Source organism: Cariama cristata, unplaced genomic scaffold (assembly GCF_000690535.1).
Source record: "Cariama cristata isolate BGI_N322 unplaced genomic scaffold, ASM69053v1 scaffold10060, whole genome shotgun sequence".
Classification (NCBI taxonomy): Eukaryota; Metazoa; Chordata; class Aves; order Cariamiformes; family Cariamidae; genus Cariama; species Cariama cristata.
The window spans coordinates 32,580-35,270 of NW_009596373.1; the positions used below are offsets into that span (position 1 = coordinate 32,580).

At 40.4% G+C, this 2,691-nt stretch overlaps 1 protein-coding gene across 1 annotated transcript in view; it reads left to right on the forward strand.

Annotated features, from left to right (window-relative positions):
• LOC104165997 (tyrosinase-like) overlaps positions 1 to 1,483 on the forward strand; it is a 30,004-nt gene extending 28,521 nt beyond the window's left edge. Inside the window, exon 3 of the mRNA XM_009705783.1 lies at positions 1,000 to 1,483. Within this exon, the coding sequence (XP_009704085.1) occupies positions 1,000 to 1,223 (224 nt within the window). The 3' untranslated portion in view covers positions 1,224 to 1,483. The remainder of the gene's footprint in view (positions 1 to 999) is intronic.
• Positions 1,484 to 2,691: the final 1,208 nt, after the last annotated feature.

Consider the following 2,691-nt stretch of genomic DNA (forward strand, 5'->3'; position numbering starts at 1 on the left):
ATAATTACAGATAATAATAGTAATTATAACTCGTAATTGGGAGATGTGGATTCCAAATCCTCCTTGGCCCAAGGGGACAGGTATTCCCATTTCTCAAATACAAACCAACAGGTTGTTGGGTGCATTGTGAAGTTACTTTCCAAATTCTGTCGTGAAATGAGAGCCCTGTATGGCACGGTTTTCATAACTCATTAAGCCATAGTGAGAAAAATAGAGACAGAGACACACACATTCGCACCACAAAGCAAGAAGGCAGTTGATCATCTAACCAGTGAGAATTTGCCCTGGATACACCAAACAAAGAGGGTTCCAGTTCTTTCTTTAAGGATTTCTTGTGGTCAGAGAATAGTCTACTGCCTCTCCCCACACAAGAACTATCAAATGAAACAAGCAGGCAGCAGATTCAAAATTAGTGAAAGGAAGTTTTTTTTTCCCCACCCAACATGTAGTTAGGGCAAGGATCTCCTTGCTGCAAGAAGTTGCGATAAAAGTTCAAAGACCAGCTAGACAAACTGATGGAAAGGAAAAAAAAAATCCTCCAATAACTTATATACAATGACATCACATCTGATTCAGGAAATCCCTGAGCTGTAAATGGTTGGAAGTTGGGTCGGTACTTGTGAAAGGAACATAACAGGCTTGACCTGTTCTTAAACTCTTCCTAGTGCTCTGCTTGGGTTAGTGCTGCCAATAGGATGCTGAACTAGCAGGACTTTTGGCCATACTGTATCAAACTTTTTGGGTTATAGTCTTATAGTTTTGACAAAGCCATAAAAAGCACTTTTCCTGCCTTTAATACCAAGACTGAGAAACAGACGGCAAGGACTGAAGAGATTTGTTTAAAACTGTTTGTGACCTTCAGACAATTTCTACCAATGTAGTTTCTTTTTTCAATCACCCTTCCAGTATTATCTGTTATACAACCTCTATAAATTGACAGTACAATGCATCATATAAAAGCTCTTTTTTTTTGCCTTTTTTTTTTTTTTTTCCCTGCAGCACTTGATTCTTTCCAGGAGTTTTTAACACCCTACCTTGAGCAAGCCCGTCAGATCTGGGCTTGGTTGGTTGGAGCAGCTGTGATTGGAGGCATAGTTACTGCTGTGGTCACCGGGCTCGTTCTGGCCTGCCGGAGGAAAAGAAGAGGAACTTCATCAGAGATACAACCCTTGCTCATAGAAAGTGAAGATTACAACAATATATCTTATCAGTCCAATTTCTAGAAGCCTCCAGTAACTCAGTGATGTTACTAAGGTGCTGATCAAGCATGCAGTGTTTGATTGATGTTTACAAACCCCTTGTTGAGGTGTGCTGCATAACCAGGCTGGACAGCCTTGCTCCTCATGACTTTTGTAACCTCCAGCGTTGTAGTGTCTTACCAGATCCACTCCTACAAAAATCTCCCAGATCCAACATAAGTTACCACACCACCCAAAGAACACCATGTATTTCCTATGCTTGATTAAACAATGCTTCTATGAAACCAGACCGGCTCATGTGTTGGTGGCTTTCATGTCTCTTTCTCTGCTCTTTTATATGCTCTTTTACATCTGTAGGCTCCAATCCCACAGCCCAATCCATGTGATTGGTGCACGGATTTAGGGAGAGGTGCCTGACTGCACCATTGGTGCAACATTCACTCTGTGTTTGAATGTAAAAGCAGAAAGAGTCCTTCAGTTTGACAAGCAAAATATGTGGTGTCTCTGAGCAGAGTGAATGATCCACAGACACATTTTTCATCTAGGATAGAAATATTTTCCCTGCAGAGCAGAAAAGACACAAAAGAGTAAGGGGCTGGTATTTCTGTTGGGAAGGGTCCACCTAGAGCAGATGTTTCTATAGAAGGTGTCCTTCTGTGATTTTTCACATCAAAGTGTTAATATCCCTCTCTGGCTGTGGAAATCCTGCTTTCAAGGAGCATACAAGGACATTTGCAGTCTCCTAGCCATCCTTGACTGACAAGTAATACAAAACCAGAAAAAACAGAAGGTGGGAATAAAACTACCAGTGTATTCCACTAGCAATACAAGGAATGGTCTACACCGTCAAATTCAACCATATTTGATTGACTGAATATGAATCAACATGATCCTATATCCTATATCCCATCCCCAGGAGCTAAGTGACTGACCAGTGCCTGCTGATCTGCTCCACTGCCCTGATTAAGGCAGGCATGGGCTAAAATCACCTCCAGCTCAGCAAAGCGCAGGCCTATTGCTGAATGAAGCTGTTCTCCCATGTGAAAGACTCGGGCCTTAAAGCCAGAAAAGCTGTCTCTTTTCCTATGGCTTCTGACTGGTGGTCTGAGATACCAGTAGATGAATGCTCTTCTATATCTTAGAAAGTGTTAAAAACAAACATAATGCATGGGATTTTAAATGTTTCTTGGCACTGAGGCACAGGCAGGAGGAGAGGAATTATATTATGATAATATTTCAAGTGGTCATTCAGTCATTCAATTTGTATTTTATATAACCCAGAATATTCTACTGGTAGAAATAAGTACTAGCAGCAGAAGAAAAGCACCCATATTTAAATTTTGACTTCATAAATGTTGATTGGTTTCAAAGTCAGATAAACACGAAGATTTTTATGCAGACTATTTGAGGATTCCACTCAGATTCTACAACTAGTAACTCTTTGTTTAATTCTTCTGGACTACTTTAACTAATTAAAATGTGAGGAAAAAAA